At 44.6% G+C, this 23,483-nt stretch overlaps 1 protein-coding gene across 1 annotated transcript in view; it reads left to right on the forward strand.

Annotated features, from left to right (window-relative positions):
* The first annotated feature begins 4,339 nt into the window (after nucleotides 1–4,339).
* Nucleotides 4,340–23,483, forward strand: part of LOC135573312 (E3 SUMO-protein ligase PIAS1-like) — a 40,170-nt gene continuing 21,026 nt past the window's right edge. Inside the window, exons 1-6 of the mRNA XM_065022183.1 lie at nucleotides 4,340–4,421; nucleotides 9,084–9,501; nucleotides 9,703–9,787; nucleotides 11,384–11,431; nucleotides 12,573–12,663; nucleotides 14,647–14,781. Of these exons, the coding sequence (XP_064878255.1) occupies nucleotides 4,398–4,421; nucleotides 9,084–9,501; nucleotides 9,703–9,787; nucleotides 11,384–11,431; nucleotides 12,573–12,663; nucleotides 14,647–14,781 (801 nt within the window). The 5' untranslated portion in view covers nucleotides 4,340–4,397. The remainder of the gene's footprint in view (nucleotides 4,422–9,083; nucleotides 9,502–9,702; nucleotides 9,788–11,383; nucleotides 11,432–12,572; nucleotides 12,664–14,646; nucleotides 14,782–23,483) is intronic.

A 23,483-nucleotide genomic window follows, 5' to 3' on the forward strand; every position in this document is an offset into this window, starting at 1 on the left:
TTAACACGAGAGAGACAGGGTCTGAGTTAGGGTAGACAATTTAACACGAGAGAGACATGGTCTGAGTTAGGGTAGACAATTTAACACGAGAGACGGGGTCTGAGTTAGGGTAGACAATTTAACACGAGAGAGAGAGGGTCTGAGTTAGGGTAGACAATTTAACACGAGAGACAGGGTCTGAGTTAGGATAGACCATTTAACACGAGAGAGACAGGGTCTGAGTTAGGGTAGACAATTTAACACGAGAGACAGGGTCTGAGTTAGGGTAGACAATTTAACACGAGAGACAGGGTCTGAGTTAGGGTAGACAATGTAACACGAGAGACAGGGTCTGAGTTAGGGTAGTCCATTTAACACGAGAGAGACAGGGTCTGAGTTAGGGCAGACAATTCCCAGTAACTTTCCAAAAGTTTTTCCAGAAATCCTGGTCGGAAGATTCCTAGAATCAGAAAGGAATAAGCAGGAAACCCAGGATTTCTGGGAAAGCTGGACATTTTGGGGAAGCTACCAGAATTTTGCAAACTGAGAAATGATGTGATCAGCATTTGAGATCATAATACATTATATTATATGGACATGGAGGACCTGATCCTAGGTCAGCACTGTTTTACTCTGAGAGGCTTTATGAATCCGGCACCTGGCCTCTATCAAATGAACACATCATTGTACCAGAGCAATGCCTTGGCGTGAAGGAAACCTAGAGCCGTCATTAGCCACTGCATAAAAAAACCTAGAGCCGTCATTGGCCACTGCATAAAAAAACCTAGAGCCGTCATTGGCCACTGCATTTAATGATATTAATTGTAACATATCAGAGAGTGTGTCTTCAGACTCTGTGTATAATTTATATAAAGTTATAAAGTACAACATGAAAAATATTATATGTTTAAATGAAAATATGACCATAACTTTTATAAATCATTAATATACAGTGCCAGTCAAAAGTTTGGACACACCTACAAATCTGTCATCAAGGCAAAGGGTGGCTACTTTGAAGAATTTTGAAGAATCTCAAATGTAAAATATATGTTGATTTGTTTAACACTTTTTGGTTACTACATGATTCCATATGTGTTATTTCATAGTTTTGATGTCATCACTATTATTCTACAATGTAGAAAAGAGTAAAAAAAAAATAAAGAAAATCCCTTGAAGAAGTAGGTGTTTCCAAACTTTTGACTGGTACTGTATATATTTGGTGGCAAAGTGCAGTGAATAATATATATCCTGTGATAGTTTTGTTATTTCAGTGTTGCTATTTAAGTGCTATTATCTTAATGTAAGTAGTTTTTTGTTTGATTTCATTTCTCAATGTTGTTAACTAATTACCATTGTTCGCTCTCTGCTAATCAGCAACTTTGTATATGTAATTCACTTTAAAGTAGCACCCTATATTATTTATATGTGTATTAAATTCTGTGGTTTGGGATTAATTTGTTGCTATTTTTGTAAAACAATAACATTGCACAACATCATAGACAAAGCCTACTGATGCGAATTACTCTAATGCACTGGTAATAGTGGGTATATAGAAGGTCATAGTGGTGGCAGACTGTTAATAGTGGGTATATAGAAGGTCATAGTGGTGGCAGACTGGTAATAGTGGGTATATAGAAGGTCATAGTGGTGGCAGACTGTTAATAGTGGGTATATAGAAGGTCATAGTGGTGGCAGACTGGTAATAGTGGGTATATAGAAGGTCATAGTGGTGGCAGACTGGTAATAGTGGGTATATAGAAGGTCATAGTGGTGGCAGACTGGTAATAGTGGGTATATAGAAGGTCATAGTGGTGGCAGACTGGTAATAGTGGGTATATAGAAGGTCATAGTGGTGGCAGACTGGTAATAGTGGGTATATAGAAGGTCATAGTGGTGGCAGACTGGTAATAGTGGGTATATAGAAGGTCATAGTGGTGGCAGACTGGTAATAGTGGGTATATAGAAGGTCATAGTGGTGGCAGACTGGTAATAGTGGGTATATAGAAGGTCATAGTGGTGGCAGACTGGTAATAGTGGGTATATAGAAGGTCATAGTGGTGGCAGACTGGTAATAGTGGGTATATAGAAGGTCATAGTGGTGGCAGACTGTTAATAGTGGGTATATAGAAGGTCATAGTGGTGGCAGACTGGTAATAGTGGGTATATAGAAGGTCATAGTGGTGGCAGACTGGTAATAGTGGGTATATAGAAGGTCATAGTGGTGGCAGACTGTTAATAGTGGGTATATAGAAGGTCATAGTGGTGGCAGACTGGTAATAGTGGGTATATAGAAGGTCATAGTGGTGGCAGACTGGTAATAGTGGGTATATAGAAGGTCATAGTGGTGGCAGACTGGTAATAGTGGGTATATAGAAGGTCATAGTGGTGACAGACTGTTAATAGTGGGTATATAGAAGGTCATAGTGGTGGCAGACTGGTAATAGTGGGTATATAGAAGGTCATAGTGGTGACAGACTGTTAATAGTGGGTATATAGAAGGTCATAGTGGTGGCAGACTGTTAATAGTGGGTATATAGAAGGTCATAGTGGTGACAGACTGTTAATAGTGGGGCTATAGCTTGTCATAGTGGTGGCAGACTGGTAATAGTGGGTATATAGAAGGTCATAGTGGTGACAGACTGTTAATAGTGGGGCTATAGAAGGTCATAGTGGTGACAGACTGTTAATAGTGGGTATATAGAAGGTCATAGTGGTGACAGATTGTTAATAGTGGGTATATAGAAGGTCATAGTGGTGACAGACTGTTAATAGTGGGGCTATAGAAGGTCATAGTGTTGACAGACTGTTAATAGTGGGTATATAGAAGGTCATAGTGTTGACAGACTGGTAATAGTGGGTATATAGAATGTCATAGTGGTGACAGACTGTTAATAGTGGGTATATAGAAGGTCATAGTGGTGACAGACTGTTAATAGTGGGGCTATAGCTTGTCATAGTGGTTTTTATTTGATTTATTTTTTATTTCACCTTTATTTAACCAGGTAGGCTAGTTGAGAACAGGTTCTCATTTTCAACTGCGACCTGGCCAAGATAAAGCAAAGCAGTGCGACACATACAACAACACAGAGTTACACATGGAGTAAAACAAACATACAGTCAATAATACAGTTGAAGAAAGTCTATATACAGTGTGTGCAAATGAGGTAAGATAAGGGAGTTAAGGCAATAAATAGGCCATGGTGGCGAAGTAATTACAATGTAGCAATTAAACACTAGATGGTAGATGTGCAGAAGATGAGTGTGCAAGTAGAGATACTGGGGTGCAAAGGAGCAAGATAAATAAATAAATACAGTATGGGGATGAGGTAGTTGGATGGGCTATTTACAGATGGGCTATGTACAGGTGCAGTGATCTGTAAGCTGCTCTGACAGCTGGTGCTTAAAGCTAGTGAGGGAGGTAAGAGTCTTCAGCTTCAGTGATTTCTGCAGTTCGCTCCAGTCATTGGCAGCAGAGAACTGGAAGGAAAGGCAGCCAAAGGAGGAATTGGTTTTGGGGGTGACCAGTGAGATATACCTGCTGGAGCGCGTGCTACGGGTGGGTACTGCTATGGTGACCAGTGAGCTGAGATAAGGCGGGTCTTTACCTAGCAAAGGCTTGTAGATGACCTGGAGCCAGTGGGTTTGGCGACGAGTATGAAGCGAGGGCCAGCCAACGAGAGAGTACAGGTCGCAGTGATGGGTAGTACATGGGGCATTGGTGACAAAACGGGCACTGTGATAGACTGCATCCAATTTATTGAGTAGAGTGTTGGAGGCTATTTTGTAAATGACATCGCCGAAGTCGAGGATCAATAGTATGGTCAGTTTTACGAGGGTGTTTGGCAGCATGAGTGAAGGATGCTTTGTTGCGAAATAGCAAGCCGATTCTAGATTTAATTTTGGATTGGAGATACTTAATGTGAGTCTGGAAGGAGAGTTTACAAACACCTAGGTATTTGTAGTTATCCACGTATTCTAAGTCAGAGTAGTGATGCTGGACGGGCGGGCAGGTGCGGGCAGCGACAAAGCCTACTGATGAGAATTACTCTAATGCGCTGGTAATAGCGGGGCTATAGCTTGTCATAGTGGTGGCAGACTGTTAATAGTGGGTATATAGAATGTCATAGTGGTGACAGACTGGTGATTTTATCCTCAGATGTAACTTTTTACACACTTGTAACCTAATGCGTTTCTTCATCATTTGAAATTAAGTCGCAAATACTGTATAATGGTTGTAAGGGATGTATTTAAATATAAAGTCAATGGATTTATGTAGTGCGAGATTGCCATCTACAGGTCAATTGTGAGAGCAATTTAAATAGTAGAGTCAAGGTATCAAAACAACTATTGAGATTCACTCCGCGGACTAGTCTGCCTCCTAGTCTCCTCGCTTTCACGCCTGCGCTCAGAGTTACAAGATGGCGGAGAGTGCGGAACTGAAGGTAAAGCGTAGGCCAAAATTACATTTGACAAAAAAAGGCTGTATTTTGTTTTTAAGTCATACCCGTGGGTTACATGTAGTTGGAATCTTCTTTATTTGATGTATTTACTTTATTAGCTATTGGTTATGTTTTTCATTTTTGTAGAAAACTCAGTGGAAGTCGTAGGTAGCATTGTTATTGTTAGCTAGCTACGATTGAGTCTTGCCTGCCTCGCAGCTTGATGCTAGCGAATTACAGTAGTAAACTAGCTAGCTAACTAGTTGTTGTGTGGTTAGCTTACCAATTTCGCCAGTTAATATTTCATATAAATGTGTAATACATTGCCAGAACCCTGTTATACCAGCCAGAACTGCATATGTTTTTCCCGCCAGTCAGCATTTTCCAACCAAACCAAAGAGCCATTGCTCGGCCCCAATGTAAGGTTAGCTAATAAGCTAGCTCCGTAGCATTGGTCCTGGACCAGACGGCCTTAACGAATGTGTAGTTAGCTGATAACAGTTGAACGTGTCGACTTTTTAAGCAGTTTTGATAATCAGCTGATTTAGAATGACGATAGTGACGTCAAAGATTGGTCACTACAGGTGGGTGGTGGTTACCGTAATATGGCTACCACGGTTAGCCGTAGCTAACTGGAGTGGCTACCACGGTTAGCCGTAGCTAACTGGAGTGGCTACCACGGTTAGCCGTAGCTAACTGGAGTGGCTACCACGGTTAGCCGTAGCTAACTGGAGTGGCTATCACGGTTAGCCGTAGCTAACTGGAGTGGCTACCACGGTTAGCCGTAGCTAGTTAACTGGTGTAGCTACCACGGTTAGCCGTAGCTAGCTAGCTATTTTAGCCAGCAGTGTGAAATATGAATTACGGAGTGACAAAGGCAGAACTATTAGTAGGCCAGTCAATGTGTGATCAGAAGCACTCCCCATGCTTTTACCTGTACAGTGAAACCAAATAACACAGACGTGTCTGTAAACACACCTGTAATGATTTGGTGTTTGTGAGTGATACTTTTCTCAAATTTGATTTAGCCTTTTATTTAACACGGATGCCGGTCAACACCAACCTATTTTAATGTCAAGCTATATACTTTGTAGGCTACCGCAGCACTTATTTTTTCCATGTATTCACTTCACTTCCATTATTTTGTTGAAGTATAATTTGATCTCTGAGAAATTAAACTCATTGATTGCACCCAAAATGGCCATTTTAATTTATAGGATTCATATAATCTTCAATAAATATAGTACTTAACATCTGATTTTGGACCATAATTCTTCCTAACAATGAGTAAGACATGAGGAATCAAATAAAATGATCAATAGCCACCCACAGACCCTGGCACACCCCAACCCAACAACCAGTAGACAGTATCAGTTTTGACTGACAGGCAGGTAGCCTAGTGGTTAGAGCTTTGGGCCAGTAACTGAAAGGTTGCTAGATCAAATCCCCGAGCTGACAGGGTAGTAAATAAGAATTTGTTCTTAATGTTCTTAACTGACTATCCTAGTTAAATAAACTGTAGTATGGAACTGTTGCTAAGAGTATGGCTCCTTCATCCTCTGTAATGTATATCCTGTGAGAGTATTGCTCCTTCATCCTCTGTAATGTATTACCTGTGAGTCTGTTGCTAAGAGTATTGCTCCTTCATCCTCTGTAATGTATTCCCTGTGAGAGTATTGCTCCTTCATCCTCTGTAATGTATTACCTGTGAGAGTATTGCTCCTTCATCCTCTGTAATGTATATCCTGTGGGTCTGTTGCTAAGAGTATTGCTCCTTCATCCTCTGTAATGTATTACCTGTGAGTCTGTTGCTAAGAGTATTGCTCCTTCATCCTCTGTAATGTATTACCTGTGAGAGTATTGCTCCTTCATCCTCTGTAATGTATTGCCCTTCATCCTCTGTAATGTATTACCTGTGTCTGTTGCTAAGAGTATTGCTCCTTCATCCTCTGTAATGTATTACCTGTGGGTCTGTTGCTAAGAGTATTGCTCCTTCATCCTCTGTAATGTATTACCTGTGGGTCTGTTGCTAAGAGTATTGCTCCTTCATCCTCTGTAATGTATTACCTGTGAGTCTGTTGCTAAGAGTATTGCTCCTTCATCCTCTGTAATGTATTACCTGTGAGAGTATTGCTCCTTCATCCTCTGTAATGTATTACCTGTGAGTCTGTTGCTAAGAGTATTGCTCCTTCATCCTCTGTAATGTATATCCTGTGAGAGTATTGCTCCTTCATCCTCTGTAATGTATTACCTGTGAGAGTATTGCTCCTTCATCCTCTGTAATGTATTACCTGTGAGAGTATTGCTCCTTCATCCTCTGTAATGTATTACCTGTGAGTCTGTTGCTAAGAGTATTGCTCCTTCATCCTCTGTAATGTATTACCTGTGGGTCTGTTGCTAAGAGTATTGCTCCTTCATCCTCTGTAATGTATTACCTGTGGGTCTGTTGCTAAGAGTATTGCTCCTTCATCCTCTGTAATGTATATCCTGTGGGTCTGTTGCTAAGAGTATTGCTCCTTCATCCTCTGTAATGTATTACCTGTGAGTCTGTTGCTAAGAGTATTGCTCCTTCATCCTCTGTAATGTATTACCTGTGAGAGTATTGCTCCTTCATCCTCTGTAATGTATTACCTGTGAGAGTATTGCTCCTTCATCCTCTGTAATGTATTACCTGTGAGTCTGTTGCTAAGAGTATTGCTCCTTCATCCTCTGTAATGTATATCCTGTGAGAGTATTGCTCCTTCATCCTCTGTAATGTATTACCTGTGAGAGTATTGCTCCTTCATCCTCTGTAATGTATTCCCTGTGAGTCTGTTGCTAAGAGTATTGCTCCTTCATCCTCTGTAATGTATTACCTGTGAGTCTGTTGCTAAGAGTATTGCTCCTTCATCCTCTGTAATGTATTACCTGTGGGTCTGTTGCTAAGAGTATTGCTCCTTCATCCTCTGTAATGTATTCCCTGTGAGTCTGTTGCTAAGAGTATTGCTCCTTCATCCTCTGTAATGTATTCCCTGTGAGTCTGTTGCTAAGAGTATTGCTCCTTCATCCTCTGTAATGTATTACCTGTGGGTCTGGTGATGATTTTCTTCCCCTGTTCAGAGAAATTAGCCATTTATTTCATTATTTTCGGGTAAATGACTGAAAGTACCATGTTTTGCCAACTACATGGCTCTGTTCCTGTTACTGTCCTGTTACCACACCCTTTTATCAATTTTGATGTTCTCTTATGTGGATCACATTCTCTTTGCAACTTTGGGTAGAAAACCAATAGCTTTTGCTCATGATAACAATAAATTGGATGTTAATTACTATATTTAATGGCCAATTTGAGTGCAGTCAATTAGCTTAATTTCTCAGAGATGCAATTAATGTCTCAGGAATGCTAATCTGTTTCTAACTACATAAAGGATTTCAGAACAATCTGAGATGGTTTAGTGGTTTTGTTTAGTGAAGGCTAGGTTCCTGTTGTAATTTGTGTAGAGGAGAGACCCTTGCCCACAGATCACCACCGAATGAATCTATCCATGAAGCATCTTCGTGTAGGAGTGCTGCTTGAGACAAGACCGTAGACTCCTCTGGTGTCTAGAGCCTGCCAGCCTAGAGACAAGACTGTAGACTCCTCTGGTGTCTAGTGCCTTCCAGCTAAGAGACAAGACCGTAGACTCCCATGGTGTCTAGAGCCTGCCAGCCTAGAGACAAGACCGTAGACTCCTATGGTGTCTAGAGCCTGCCAGCCTAGAGACAAGACCGTAGACTCCCATGGTGTCTAGAGCCTGCCAGCCTAGAGACAAGACCGTAGACTCCTATGGTGTCTAGAGCCTGCCAGCCTTGAGACAAGACTGTAGACTCCTATGGTGTCTAGAGCCTGCCAGCCTAGAGACAAGACCGTAGACTCCCATGGTGTCTAGAGCCTGCCAGCCTAGAGACAAGACTGTAGACTCCTGTGGTGTCTAGAGCCTGCCAGCCTAGAGACAAGACCGTAGACTCCTATGGTGTCTAGAGCCTGCCAGCCTAGAGACAAGACCGTAGACTCCCATGGTGTCTAGAGCCTGCCAGCCTAGAGACAAGACCGTAGACTCCTATGGTGTCTAGAGCCTGCCAGCCTTGAGACAAGACTGTAGACTCCTATGGTGTCTAGAGCCTGCCAGCCTAGAGACAAGACCGTAGACTCCCATGGTGTCTAGAGACAAGACCGTAGACTCCCATGGTGTCTAGAGCCTGCCAGCCTAGAGACAAGACCGTGGACTCCTGTGGTGTCTAGAGCCTGCCAGCCTAGAGACAAGACCATAGACTCCTATGGTGTCTAGAGCCTGCCAGCCTAGAGACAAGACCGTAGACTCCCATGGTGTCTAGAGCCTGCCAGCCTAGAGACAAGACCGTAGACTCCTATGGTGTCTAGAGCCTGCCAGCCTAGAGACAAGACTGTAGACTCCTGTGGTGTCTAGAGCCTGCCAGCCTAGCTGTCGCTGGTGAAATAAAACATATACTTGCCACCACAACATAATTGACTACTTCAGAAGTTATAAAATACCCTTTACTCACACAAGTTGTGTTCCCCAAAATGTAGCTTTGCAGTGAGACAAAGCCAGAGTGTAATGCCAGCATGTTCTGTTGATCTATCCTAATCCTGCAATAATACTTATGATCGTTTCCTTCCTCCCAAAGCAAATGGTGATGAGCCTTCGTGTTTCAGAGCTACAAGTGTTACTAGGCTACGCAGGACGCAACAAACACGGCCGCAAACACGAACTGTTGACCAAAGCCCTGCACCTCCTTAAGGCCGGCTGCAGCCCCGCTGTCCAGATGAAGGTGAAGGAGCTGTACAGACGCCGCTTCCCCACCAAGATGGTGTCTCCGGTGGACCTGGCCCTGCCCAGTGTCCACTCCACCCTGTCTGGAGGCCTCACCTCGCTGGGGTTTGACAACCACGGGTCCCCCTCGCCCCTCTCCCTGCTTGGGCCCAAACACGAGCTGGGCCTGCCCCACCTGCCCTCCTCCCTTCACCCCGTACACCCTGACGTCAAGCTGCAGAGACTGCCTTTTTATGACATGCTGGATGAGCTCATCAAACCCACCAGCCTGGGTGAGTAGTCTGGTGCATGTCTGTCTGTCTGGCTTCTCATGTGATAGAATTCAACAGTGTGCAGGTATCTTCCTTTTTAATCAATTTACCGTTTGTACTCTGCACCTGCAATTAAAGTGGATGGACTAAATGTGCTTCCATGTCATTGTCTGTGTTGGTATGGTGAGTCGTCATCCTCTCTCTGTGTGCTTTTGTCCCCAGCCTCAGACAACAGTCAGCGGTTTCAGGAGACGTGTTATGCCTTTGCGTTGACACCTCAGCAGGTCCAGCAGATCAGCAGTTCCATGTAAGACTGTGGGAGGGGGAATATGGGGGAGGGGGAGATTAGAGGATGGGTGAGGGGTGATTTATTTAACTAGGCATGTCAATGACGGCCTAGGAACAGTGGGTTTAATTGCCTTGTTCAGGGGGCAGAACGACAGATTTTTACCTTGTCAGCTCGGGATTCTATCTAGAAACCTTTCAGTTACTAGTCCAACGCTCTAACCACTAGGCTACCTGCTGGTTACTAGTCCAACCCTCTAACCACTAGGCTACCTGCTGGTTACTGGTCCAACGCTCTAACCACTAGGCTACCTGCTGGTTACTGGTCCAACGCTCTAACCACTAGGCTACCTGCCGTTAGAGGATTTGGGGTTGTTAGAGGATGGGGGGGGTTGTTAGAGGATGGGGATGGGGGGTTGTTAGGGGATGGGGGTGGTTTGGGGATGGCGGAGGGGGTGGTTAGGGATGGGGGGTTGTTAGGGGATGGGGGGTTAGAGGATGGGGGGTTAGAGGATGGGGACAGGAAGGAGAGTGGAGGGGATTAGGGGAAGGTGAGGAGAGAATAGGAGAGGGGACGGGAGGGGAGGAAAGGGAAAGAGAGTTGAGTGGAAGGGGGGCGGGAGACGAGATAATAGGAGAGTGGAGGGTGGTAGGGAAAATAGCGGAGTGGGAGGGGAGGGGAGTGGAGAATAGTTTGAGGATTGGGGAGGGGGTTAGAGGATAGGGGACAGGAAGGAGAGGGGAGGATAGGGGACCGGGAGGAGAGGGGAGGAGTGGGGAGGATAGGGAACCGGGAGGAAAGGGAAAGAGAGTTGAGAGGGGGGCGGGAGGAGAGAGAATAGGAGGGGGAAGGGAGTGGCGGGGAGAGTGGGGGAGGGGGAGAGAATAAGAGAGTGGGGGAGGGGAGGGGGAAAGGAGAACTAAGGACTGACCCCTGTACATGATGCCCCTATCTAAAGCAATAAAACACACAGAACCACAGAGCGTGTCTGTCTTTACAGTATCTCCCTCAGATAAGGATGTGACTGGTTTCAATTCATACTAGGAGTTATTCTCCTTATGAAAAATAACATAGAAGAAATACAGTTTATAAACGGCAAGTCGATTGGATAATGCATGTTCTATTTGGAAGTCATGTTTATTATTCTCACTTTGCTGGACTTCTCACCTAAATCTACCTGTCTGTCTGGCTGTCTGTCTGTCTGTCTGCCTGTCTCTCTGTCTGCCTGCCTGTCTGTCTGTCTGTCTGGCTGTCTGTCTGTCTCTCTGTCTGTCTGGCTGTCTGTCTGTCTGTCTCTCTGTCTGTCTGTCTGTCTGTCTGTCTGTCTGGCTGTCTGCCTGTCTCTCTGTCTGCCTGTCTGTCTGTCTGTCTGTCTGTCTGTCTGTCTCTCTGTCTGTCTGGCTGTCTGTCTGTCTGCCTGTCTGTCTGTCTGGCTGTCTGTCTGGCTGTCTGTCTGTCTGGCTGTCTGTCTCTCTGTCTGCCTGCCTGTCTGTCTGTCTGGCTGTCTGTCTGTCTGCCTGCCTGTCTGTCTGTCTGCCTGCCTGTCTGTCTGTCTGTCTGTCTGTCTGTCTCTCTCTCTCTCTCTCTCTCTCTCTCTCTCTGTCTCTCTGTCTACAGGGACATCTCTGGGACCAAGTGTGACTTTGCGGTCCAGGTTCAGTTAAGGTAAGGCTCCTTTGGTGTTCCAGCCTGTTCTTTATTTCACCTCTTCACTGTAGGACTCGTGTTCACTGTAGGACTCGTGTTCACTGTAGGACTCGTGTTCACTGTAGGACTCCTGTTCACTGTAGCACTCGTGTTCACTGTAGGACTCGTGTTCACTGTAGGACTCGTGTTCACTGTAGCACTCGTGTTCACTGTAGCACTCGTGTTCACTGTAGGACTCCTGTTCACTGTAGGACTCGTGTTCACTGTAGGACTCGTGTTCACTGTAGGACTCCTGTTCACTGTAGGACTCGTGTTCACTGTAGGACTCGTGTTCACTGTAGGACTCGTGTTCACAGTAGGACTCGTGTTCACAGTAGGACTCGTGTTCACTGTAGGACTAGTGTTCACAGTAGGACTCGTGTTCACTGTAGGACTCGTGTTCACAGTAGGACTCGTGTTCACTGTAGGGCTCGTGTTCACTGTAGGACTCGTGTTCACTGTAGGACTCGTGTTCACAGTTGGACTCGTGTTCACTGTAGGACTCGTGTTCACTGTAGGGCTCGTGTTCACAGTAGGACTCGTGTTCACTGTAGCACTCGTGTTCACTGTAGCACTCGTGTTCACTGTAGGACTCGTGTTCACTGTAGGACTCGTGTTCACTGTAGGACTCGTGTTCACTAAGTAAAATTGAGACATGCCTTCACTAATAAGCGGCTTCATGAGATGACTGACTACTGACTACTGACTGACTGACTACTGACTGACTGACTACTGACTGACTGACTACTGACTGACTGCTGACTGACTGCTGACTGACTACTGACTGACTACTGACTGACTACTGACTGACTGACTGCTGACTGACTACTGACTGACGGACTACTGGCGGACTACTGACTGACTGACTACTGACTGACTACTGACTGACTGCTGACTGACTACTGACTGACTACTGACTGACTGACTGCTGACTGACTACTGACTGACGGACTACTGACTGACTGACTACTGACTGACTGACTACTGACGGACTACTGACTGACTACTGACTGACTACTGACTGACTGCTGTATTCCTGGGTCTGTCATCTGAATTGGTTATGGGATGTGTCATATTGTTCTGTTGTATTAGTTATTGATCTCTGTATTTTCTGTCCCAGGTTTTGTTTATCAGAGACGAGTTGTACCCAGGAGGATCATTTCCCGTCCAACCTGTGTGTGAAAGTCAACAGCAAGCCCTGCAACCTCCCGGTGAGTCTGTCTGACAGCCAACCGCTAAGTACTACTCATTAAGCCGGTGTTTCCTATCCTGGTCCTGGGGACCTAAAGGGCTGCACGTTGTTAGGTTTGATTTCACTCATCAAGCCGTTACTTGAATCAACCCTTTAGGTTCCCTAGGACCAGGATAGGAAACGCTGCATTAATAACTACTCTAGGAAAATGTAGTAATATAATATACAGGGCATGTGGAAAGTTTTCAGACCTCTTCACTTTTTCAACATTTTATTACGTTACGGCCTTATTCCCCCCCCCCCCCCCCCTCATCCTTTTTAGAATAAGGCTGTAACTAGAGGTCTACCAAATATGATTTTTCAACGCCCATACCGATTATTGGAGGACCAAAAAAGACGATGCCGATAAATCTGCCAATTTTTATTTTATTTATTTGTAATAATGACAATTACAACAATACTGAATGAACACTTATTTTAACTTATTATAATACATCAATAAAATCAATTTAGCCTCAAATAAATAATGAAACATGTTCAATTTGGTTTAAATAATGCAAAAACAAAGTGTTGGAGAAGAAAGTAAAAGTGCAATATGTGCTATGTAAGAAAGCTAACGTTTCAGTTCCTTGCTCAGAACATGAGAACATATGAAAGCTGGTGGTTCCTTTTAACATGAGTCTTCAATATTCCCAGGTAAGAAGTTTTAGGTTGTAGTTATTATAGGAATTATAGGACTATTTCCCTCTATACCATTTGTATGTCATTAACCATTGACTATTGGATGTTCTTATAGGCACTTTAGTATTGCCAGTGTAACACTATAGCTTCCGTCCCTCTCCTCGCTCCTCCCTGGGCTCGAACCAGCAACACAACGACAACAGCCACCACATCGAAGCAGCGTTACCCATGCAGAGCAAGGGGAACAACTACTAGAAGGCTCAGAGCGAGTGACGTTTGAAATGCTATTTGCGCGCGCTAACTAGCTAGCCATTTCACTTCGGTTACACCAGCCTCATCTTGGGAGTTGATGGGCTTGAAGTCATAAACAGCGCAATGCTTGACGCACGACGAAGAGCTGCTGGCAAAACGCACGGAAGTGCTGTTTGAATTCATGTTTACGAGCCTTCTGCTGCCTACCGCCGCTCAGTCACATACTTAGATACTTGTGTGCTCAGTCAGATTATATGCAACGCAGGACACACGCTAGATAATATCTAGTAATATCATCAACCATGTGTAGTTATAACTAGTGATTATGATTGATTGTTTTTTATAAGATAAGTTTAATGCTAGCTAACAACTTACCTTCTACACCTGCATTGCTTGCTGTTTGGGGGTTTTAGGCTGGGTTTCTGTACAGCACTTTGAGATATCAGCTGATGTACGAAGGGCTATATAAATAAATTTGATTTGAAATTTGATTTGCTTACTGCATTCGCGTAACAGGCAGTCTCCTTGTGGAGTGCAACGAGAGAGAGGCAGGTCGTTATTGCGTTGGACTAGTTAACTGTAAGGTTGCAAGATTGGATCCCCCGAGCTGACAAGGTGAAAATCTGTCGTTCTGCCCCTGAACAAGGTAGTTAACCCACCCACTAGGCAGGCCGTCATTGAAAATAAGAATGTTCTTAACTGACTTGCCAAGTTAAATAAAGATTAAATAAAGGTGTAAAAAAAAATGGTGTCCAAAAATACCGATTTCCGATTTTTATGAAAACTTGAAATCGGCCCTCATTAATCAGTCATTCCGATGAATCGGTCGACCCCTAGCTGTAACGTAACAAAATGTGGGACAAGTCAATGGGTCTGAATACTTTCTGAATGCTCTGTATATATCACTGTTATAACTACAGACGCTATTATCCAAAGGGTTTTACAGTACGTACATTTTTTTTTTGTATGTTTGTGATCCCTTCGCGGGAATTGAACCCACAACCTTGGAGTTGCTTGCGTCAACTTAAACCAACTGACATTGACCCTGTTGTCTCTTCTTCCTCCTCAGGGCTACCTTCCTCCAACCAAAAACGGAGTGGAACCCAAACGGCCGAGTCGCCCCATCAACATCACGTCACTGGTCAGACTGTCTACCACAGTACCCAACACTATCGTGGTGTCGTGGACCTCAGAGATAGGCAGGGTAAGGAATCTATCGTGGTGTCGTGGACCTCAGAGATAGGCAGGGTAAGGAATCTATCGTGGTGTCGTGGACCTCAGAGATAGGCAGGGTAAGGAATCTATCGTGGTGTCGTGGACCTCAGAGATAGGCAGGGTAAGGAATCTATCGTGGTGTCGTGGACCTCAGAGATAGGCAGGGTAAGGAATCTATCGTGGTGTCGTGGACCTCAGAGATAGGCAGGGTAAGGAATCTATCGTGGTGTCGTGGACCTCAGAGATAGGCAGGGTAAGGAATCTATCGTGGTGTCGTGGACCTCAGAGATAGGCAGGGTAAGGAATCTATCGTGGTGTCGTGGACCTCAGAGATAGGCAGGGTAAGGAATCTATCGTGGTGTCGTGGACCTCAGAGATAGGCAGGGTAAGGAATCTATCGTGGTGTCGTGGACCTCAGAGATAGGCAAGGTAAGGAATCTATCATGGTGTCGTGGACCTCAGAGATAGGCAGGGTAAGGAATCTAACGTGATGTCGTGGACCTCAGAGATAGGCAGGGTAAGGAATCTAACGTGATGTCATGGATAGACAGGGTATAGATTGGAGGGTGATGTCATGGATAGACAGGGTAATGAATGGAGGGTGATGTCATGGATATGCAGGGTAATGAATGCAGGGTGATGTAATAGACTGATGGGGTAATGAATGGAGGGTGATGTAATAGATACACAGGGTAATGAATGCAGGGTGATGTAATAGACAGACAGGGTAATGAATGGAGGGTGATGTAATAGATTGACAGGGTAATGAATGCAGGGTGATGTAATAGACTGATGGGGTAATGAATGCAGGGTGATGCAATAGACAGACAGGGTAATGAATGCAGGGTGATGTAATACATTGACAGGGTAATGAATGCAGGGTGATGTAATAGACAGACAGGGTAATGAATGGAGGGTGATGTAATAGACTGACAGGGTAATGAATGCAGGGTGATGTTATACATTGACAGGGTAATGAATGCAGGGTGATGTAATAGACTGACAGGGTAATGAATGCAGGGTGATGTTATACATTGACAGGGTAATGAATGCAGGGTGATGTAATAGACTGACAGGGTAATGAATGCAGGGTGATGTAATAGACTGACGGGGTAATGAATGGAGGGTGATTAGAGTTGGAATGTTCTGCTAATTTTCCCAGAATTTCCAGGTTAAATAATGAAACAAATAAACACATCTGGTTGGTAGATTCACGTAATCAAAAGGGAATGAAATAAGCAGGACATCCAGAATCCTCCAACAAGGATTTTTTTGAAAACCTGGACATTTTTGTAGAGTTCCCATAATTGTGCCTCCCTGAAGATGACTGGCTGATTGACTGGCTGTTGAAGGAGAGTTGTGGCATGAGAACATGGTGTGTTTTAGGTATCCAGATTGCATGGATACTACATGTTTTATTTTCTATTCCATTTTATCAACCCTTCTACTACCAATATATTTTATGACCATGGAATACCAACTGTTAATTTGCAAAAATAAATAAATAATAATATATATATTTTTTTACCATAAACAGTGTCTAGCTTTTTTCAATCCACATTAGTACTAAAACGCTGATTTACCATAATTCGATTTTTAGTATCATTTTGTTTTTAGAATTTAAGTAACTATAAATGATCATATTTCTGAAGTAAAACCATCTGCTGTTTTAACAGGGTTGAACACCAAACTGTGAAATATACTTAGCGCTTTCAGAAAGTATTCATGACTTTTGTTGTTACAGCCTGAATTCAAAATCGCTTTTTGATAGATTTTTTCTCAGTCATCTACACACAAATACCCTATAATGACAAACATGTTTTTAGAACATTTTGCAAATTTATTGAATTTGAAATACAAAAATATCTAATTTGCGTAATTATTCACACCCCTGAGTCAGTACTTTGTAGAAGCACCTTTGGCAGGGATTACAGCTCTGAGTCCTCTTGGGTATGTCTGTATCAGCTTTGAGTCCTCTTGGGTATGTCTGAATCAGCTCTGAGTCCTCTTGGGTATGTCTGAATCAGCTCTGAGTCCTCTTGGGTATGTCTGTATCAGCTCTGAGTCGTCTTGGGTATGTCTGAATCAGCTCTGAGTCCTACTGGGTATGTCTGAATCAGCTCTGAGTCCTCTTGGGTATGTCTGGATCAGCTCTGAGTCCTCTTGGGTATGTCTGAATCAGCTCTGAGTCCTACTGGGTATGTCTGAATCAGCTCTGAGTCCTACTGGGTATGTCTGAATCAGCTCTGAGTCCTACTGGGTATGTCTGTATCAGCTCTGAGTCCTCTTGGGTATGTCTGTATCAGCTCTGAGTCGTCTTGGGTATGTCTGTATCATCGTTGAGTCCTCTTGGGTATGTTTCCTCCAGATGTAGCTCTTTGAATTCAGGCCAAAGAGTTCAATTGAATGTCTCATCAGATCACATAATCATTTGCCTTGTGCTGTGAGACTTTCACCTGCCTTTTTGTAAATTCCAGGTGTGCTGTCATGTGCCTTTTTCTCAGGAGTGGCTTCCGTCTGGCCATTCTCCCATAATGCCCAGATTGGTGAAATGCTTTAAAAGACTGTTGTCCTTCTGGCAGGTTCTCCCATCTCAGCCAATGGAATCTGGAGTTCTGTCAGAGTGGTCATTGGGTTCTCGGTCACCTCCCTGACCGAGGCCCTTTTTTCCCCGTTGCCCAGTTTGGTCAGACGGCCAGTTCTAGGCAGAGTCTGGGTAGCCCAGTTTGGTCAGACGGCCAGCTCTAGGCAGAGTCTGGGTAGCCCAGTTTGGTCAGACGGCCAGCTCTAGGCAGAGTCTGGGTAGCCCAGTTTGGTCAGACGGCCAGCTCTAGGCAGAGTCTGGGTAGCTCAGTTTGGTCAGACGGCCAGCTCTAGGCAGAGTCTGGGTAGCTCAGTTTGGTCAGACGGCCAGCTCTAGGCAGAGTCTGGGTAGCCCAGTTTGGTCAGACGGCCAGCTCTAGGCAGAGTCTGGGTAGCTCAGTTTGGTCAGACGGCCAGCTCTAGGCAGAGTCTGGGTAGCCCAGTTTGGTCAGACGGCCAGCTCTAGGCAGAGTCTGGGTAGCCCAGTTTGGTCAGACGGACAGCTCTGGGCAGAGTCTGGGTAGTTCCAGATTTGTTCAATTTCCCTATGACGAAGAGACCACGGTGCTCTTGGAAACTTTCAACACTCTAGGAATAGTTTTATACCCTTTCCCCAGATATATGCCTCATCATAATTCTATCTCGGAGCTACATGGACAGTTCCTTGGACTTTGTGGTATATACTGTAGTTTGTGCTCTGACATGCGCTGTCACCTCTGGGACTTTATATAGACAGGTGTGTTTCTTTCTAAATCATGTCCAAACAATTGACTTGGCCACAGGTGGACTTCAATCAAGTTGCAGTGACAACTCAAGGACGATCAAAGGAAATTGGATGCACCTGAGCTCAATTTGGAGTGTCATAGCAAAGGGGTGTGACTACTTATGTAAATGAGATATTCCTGAGCTCAATTTGGAGTGTCATAGCAAAGGGGTGTGACTACTTATGTAAATGAGATATTCTTGAGCTCAGTTTGGAGTGTCACAGCAAAGGGGTGTGACTACTTACAGTACCAGTCAAGTTTGGGCGCACCTACTCATTCAAGCGGTTTTCTTTATTTTGACTCTTTTCTACATTGTAGAATAATACTGATGACATCAAAACTATGAAATAACACATATGGAAACATGTAGTAACCATAAAAGTGTTGAACAAATCAAAATGTATTTTATATTTGAGATTCTTCAAAGTAGCCTCCCTTTGCCTTGATGACATCTTTGCACACACTTGGCATTCTCTCAACCAGCTTCGCCTGGAATGCGTTTGAAGGAGTTCCCACATATACTGAGCACTTGTTGGCTGTTTTTCCTTCACTCTGCGGTCCAACTCATCCCAAACCATCTTAATGGGGTTGAGGTCGGGTGATTGTGGAGGCCAGGTCATCTGATGCAGCACTCAATCTCTCTCCTACTTGGTGAAATAGCCCTTACACAGCCTGGAGGTGTGTAGGGTCATTGTCCTGTTGAAAAACAAATGATAGTCCCACTAAGTGCAAACCAGATGGGATGGTGTATCGCTGCAGAATGCTGTGGTTGCCATGCTGGTTAAGTGTGCCTTGAATTCTAATTTCACCGGTCTAACGTCCATTGCTCGTGTTTCTTGGCCCAAGCAAGTCTCTTCTTATTATTGGTGTCCTTTTAATAGTTGTTTCTTTGCAGCAATTTGATCATGAAGGCCTGATTCACTCAGTCTCCTCTGAACAGTTGATGTTGAGATGTGTCTGTTACTTGAACTCTGAAGCATTTATTTGGGCTGTAATTTCTGAGACTGGTAGCTCTAATGAACTTATCCTCTGCAGCAGAGGTAACTCTGGGTCTTCCTTTCCTGTGGTGGTCCTCATGAGAGCCAGTTTCATCATAGCGCTTGATGATTTTTGCGTCTGCACTTGAAGAAACTTTAAAAGTTCTTGAAATGTTCCGTATTGACTGACCTTCATGTCTTAAAGTAATGATGGACTGTCGTTTCTCTTTGCTTATTTGAGCTGTTCATGCCATAATATGTACTTGGTCTTTTACCAAATAGGGCTATCTTCTGTATACCACCCCTACCAAATCACAGTACAACTGATTGGAAAGAAATTCCACAAATTGACTTTTAAAAAGCCACACCTGTTAATTGAAATGCATTCCAGGTGACTACCTCGTGAAGCTGGTTGAGAAAATGCCAAGTGTGTGTGCAAAGCGGTCATCCAGGCAAGGGTGGCTTTTGAAGAATCTCAAATATACAATATATTTAGATTTGTTTACACTTTTTTGGTTACTACATGATTCAATATGTGTTATTTCATAGTTTTGATGTCTTCACTATTATTCTACAATGTGGAAAATAGTAGAAATAAAGAAACACCCTGGATTGAGTAGGTGTGTCCAAACTGTTACTGGTCCTGTAAATTAGTAAATGTGCTGTAAATGAGATTTCATTTAACATTTTCTATACTTTTGAAAACATTTCTAAAAACATGTTTTCACTTTGTTTTTATGGGCTATTGTGTGTAGATGGGTAAGACCTTCTTTAAAAAAAACTTGTATTTTTAATTCTGTTTATAATTCAGGCTAAAACGCAACAAAATGTGGAATAAGTGTGAATACTTTCTGTAATTTTATTGACGGTGTTTCATCCATTGATCCTGAAAGACAATGACCAAACGTATGGCTTTAGTTTTCTTTATTCACGCCACAGCATCATCAAATCAAATCAAATTTATTCATATAGCCCTTCGTACATCAGCTGATATCTCAAAGTGCTGTACAGAAACCCAGCCTAAAACCCCAAACAGCAAACAATGTAGGTGTAAAAGCACGGTGGCTAGGAAAAACTCCCTAGAAAGGCCAAAACCTAGGAAGAAACCTAGAGAGGAACCAGGCTATGTGGGGTGGCCAGTCCTCTTCTGGCTGTGCCGGGTAGAGATTATAACAGAACATGACCAAGATGTTCAAATGTTCATAAATGACCAGCATGGTCGAATAATAATAAGGCAGAACAGTTGAAACTGGAGCAGCAGCATGGCCAGGTGGACTGGGGACAGCAAGGAGTCATCATGTCAGGTAGTCCTGGGACATGGTCCTAGGGCCCAGGCCAGTTGAAACTGGAGCAGCAGCACGGCCAGGTGGAAGTTGAAACTGGAGCAGCAGCATGGCCAGGTGGACTGGGGACAGCAAGGAGTCATCATGTCAGGTAGTCCTGGGGCTTGGTCCTAGGGCTCAGGTCCTCCGAGAGAGAGAAAGAAAGAGAGAAGGAGAGAATTAGAGAACGCACACTTAGATTCACACAGGACACCGAATAGGACAGGAGAAGTACTCCAGATATAACAAACTGACCCCAGCCCCCCGACACATAAACTACTGCAGCATAAATACTGGAGGCTGAGACAGGAGGGGTCAGGAGACACTGTGGCCCCATCCGAGGACACCCCCGGACAGGGCCAAACAGGAAGGATATAACCCCACCCACTTTGCCAAAGCACAGCCCCCACACCACCATTATCACGGCTGCTAGTGAAACAATGACCAAACGTATGGCTTAGTTTTCTTTATTCACGCCACAGCTTTATCACGGCTGCTAGTGAAACAATGACCAAACATATGGCTTTAGTTTTCTTTGGGGTGGATCTGAGTTCTATATGGGGTCAGTCCTAATGTGGGCTGGATCTGAGTTCTATATGGGGTCAGTCCTAATGTGGGGTGGATCTGAGTTCTAAATGGGGTCAGTCCTAATGTGGGGTGGATCTGAGTTCTAAATGGGGTCAGTCCTAATGTGGGGTGGATCTGAGTTCTATATGGGGTCAGTCCTAATGTGGGGTGGATCTGAGTTCTATATGGGGTCAGTCCTAATGTGGGGTGGATCTGAGTTCTATATGGGGTCAGTCCTAATGTGGGGTGGATCTGAGTTCTAAATGGGGTCAGTCCTAATGTGGGGTGGATCTGAGTTCTATATGGGGTCAGTCCTAATGTGGGGTGGATCTGAGTTCTATATGGGGTCAGTCCTAATGTGGGCTGGATCTGAGTTCTATATGGGGTCAGTCCTAATGTGAGGTGGATCTGAGTTCTAAATGGGGTCAGTCCTAATGTGGGGTGGATCTGAGTTCTAAATGGGGTCAGTCCTAATGTGGGGTGGATCTGAGTTCTAAATGGGGTCAGTCCTAATGTGGGCTGGATCTGAGTTCTAAATGGGGTCAGTCCTAATGTGGGGTGGATCTGAGTTCTAAATGGGGCCAGTCCTAATGTGGGGTGGATCTGAGTTCTAAATGGGGTCAGTCCTAATGTGGGGTGGATCTGAGTTCTAAATGGGGTCAGTCCTAATGTGGGGTGGATCTGAGTTCTATATGGGGTCAGTCCTAATGTGGGGTGGATCTGAGTTCTATATGGGGTCAGTCCTAATGTGGGTGGATCTGAGTTCTAAATGGGGTCAGTCCTAATGTGGGGTGGATCTGAGTTCTAAATGGGGTCAGTCCTAATGTGGGGTGGATCTGAGTTCTAAATGGGGTCAGTCCTAATGTGGGGTGGATCTGAGTTCTATATGGGGTCAGTCCTAATGTGGGGTGGATCTGAGTTCTATATGGGGTCAGTCCTAATGTGGGGTGGATCTGAGTTCTAAATGGGGTCAGTCCTAATGTGGGGTGGATCTGAGTTCTATATGGGGTCAGTCCTAATGTGGGGTGGATCTGAGTTCTAAATGGGGTCAGTCCTAATGTGGGCTGGATCTGAGTTCTATATGGGGTCAGTCCTAATGTGGGCTGGATCTGAGTTCTATATGGGGTCAGTCCTAATGTGGGGTGGATCTGAGTTCTATATGGGGTCAGTCCTAATGTGGGGTGGATCTGAGTTCTAAATGGGGTCAGTCCTAATGTGGGGTGGATCTGAGTTCTATATGGGGGTCAGTCCTAATGTGGGGTGGATCTGAGTTCTATATGGGGTCAGTCCTAATGTGGGGTGGATCTGAGTTCTATATGGGGTCAGTCCTAATGTGGGGTGGATCTGAGTTCTATATGGGGTCAGTCCTAATGTGGGGTGGATCTGAGTTCTATATGGGGTCAGTCCTAATGTGGGCTGGATCTGAGTTCTATATGGGGTCAGTCCTAATGTGGGCTGGATCTGAGTTCTATATGGGGGTCAGTCCTAATGTGGGGTGGATCTGAGTTCTATATGGGGTCAGTCCTAATGTGGGCTGGATCTGAGTTCTATATGGGGTCAGTCCTAATGTGGGCTGGATCTGAGTTCTATATGGGGTCAGTCCTAATGTGGGCTGGATCTAAGTTCTAAATGGGGTCAGTCCTAATGTGGGCTGGATCTGAGTTCTATATGGGGTCAGTCCTAATGTGGGCTGGATCTGAGTTCTATATGGGGTCAGTCCTAATGTGGGGTGGATCTGAGTTCTATATGGGGTCAGTCCTAATGTGGGGTGGATCTGAGTTCTATATGGGGTCAGTCCTAATGTGGGGTGGATCTGAGTTCTAAATGGGGTCAGTCCTAATGTGGGGTGGATCTGAGTTCTATATGGGGGTCAGTCCTAATGTGGGCTGGATCTGAGTTCTATATGGGGGGATCAGTCCTAATGTGGGCTGGATCTGAGTTCTATATGGGGTCAGTCCTAATGTGGGCTGGATCTGAGTTCTATATGGGGGTCAGTCCTAATGTGGGCTGGATCTGAGTTCTATATGGGGTCAGTCCTAATGTGGGGTGGATCTGAGTTCTAAATGGGGTCAGTCCTAATGTGGGGTGGATCTGAGTTCTAAATGGGGTCAGTCCTAATGTGGGGTGGATCTGAGTTCTAAATGGGGGTCAGTCCTAATGTGGGGTGGATCTGAGTTCTAAATGGGGGTCAGTCCTAATGTGGGGTGGATCTGAGTTCTATATGGGGTCAGTCCTAATGTGGGCTGGATCTGAGTTCTATATGGGGATCAGTCCTAATGTGGGGTGGATCTGAGTTCTAAATGGGGTCAGTCCTAATGTGGGGTGGATCTGAGTTCTAAATGGGGTCAGTCCTAATGTGGGGTGGATCTGAGTTCTATATGGGGTCAGTCCTAATGTGGGGTGGATCTGAGTTCTAAATGGCGTCAGTCCTAATGTGGGGTGGATCTGAGCTCTATATGGGGTCAGTCCTAATGTGGG

Source organism: Oncorhynchus nerka, linkage group LG9a (genome assembly GCF_034236695.1).
Source record: "Oncorhynchus nerka isolate Pitt River linkage group LG9a, Oner_Uvic_2.0, whole genome shotgun sequence".
Lineage (NCBI taxonomy): Eukaryota > Metazoa > Chordata > Actinopteri > Salmoniformes > Salmonidae > Oncorhynchus > Oncorhynchus nerka.